A 560-nucleotide genomic window follows, 5' to 3' on the forward strand; every position below is an offset into this window, starting at 1 on the left:
ACCTGGCGCGCCCCGCCCCCCACCAGTCGCGCGCGTCCGGGGCGCGGCGCAGGTGCGCGGCCCTCCCGCCGGATCGCGGCCGCCCGCACTCACCGTGCCCTCGGACGGCAGGTAGCCGATGTCCTCGATGGCGCAGACGTTGATGATGTGGACGCTGCGGTCCGCGGCCGGGAGCGTCGAGTACCTCTCGTTGACCCTCATCGCGGCCGCCTGTGCGCCAGGACCGCCGAGCGGCGCGCCCTCCCCATCCACGGCCCCGGCGGCCTCTGCAAGCGGACAGGCGGCGTTCGCGGCGCTCTGGCTCGCGGGGGGCCGGGCCTCCCGCTCCGCCCGCCGCCCGCGCCGCCCGGCCCCGGCCCCGGCCCCGCGCGCTGCGGTGCGGGAGCGCCCACCCTGCCGGTCCCGCGGGGCCCACACGCCGGCCGGCTTCCTTTGCCTCCGAGAAAGATGATCCGCGCTGTGCGCTCGCTTATGGCCGGGGCGGCGGCCACGCGGGTCAGATTTTCCGTAGAAATTTAAACACAGGAAGAAAGTATTCCATTCCTGCGGGCCCCTCCAAG

General features: G+C 75.2%; 1 protein-coding gene across 1 annotated transcript in view; it reads right to left on the reverse strand.

Annotated features, from left to right (window-relative positions):
* Positions 1–201, reverse strand: part of ANO1 (anoctamin 1) — an 89,325-nt gene extending 89,124 nt beyond the window's left edge. The window contains exon 1 of the mRNA XM_007466015.1: positions 94–201. Within this exon, the coding sequence (XP_007466077.1) occupies positions 94–201 (108 nt within the window). The remainder of the gene's footprint in view (positions 1–93) is intronic.
* Positions 202–560: the final 359 nt, after the last annotated feature.

The sequence above is a fragment of the Lipotes vexillifer genome, unplaced genomic scaffold (genome assembly GCF_000442215.2).
Source record: "Lipotes vexillifer unplaced genomic scaffold, Lipotes_vexillifer_v1.1 scaffold1094, whole genome shotgun sequence".
NCBI classification, from domain to species: Eukaryota; Metazoa; Chordata; class Mammalia; order Artiodactyla; family Lipotidae; genus Lipotes; species Lipotes vexillifer.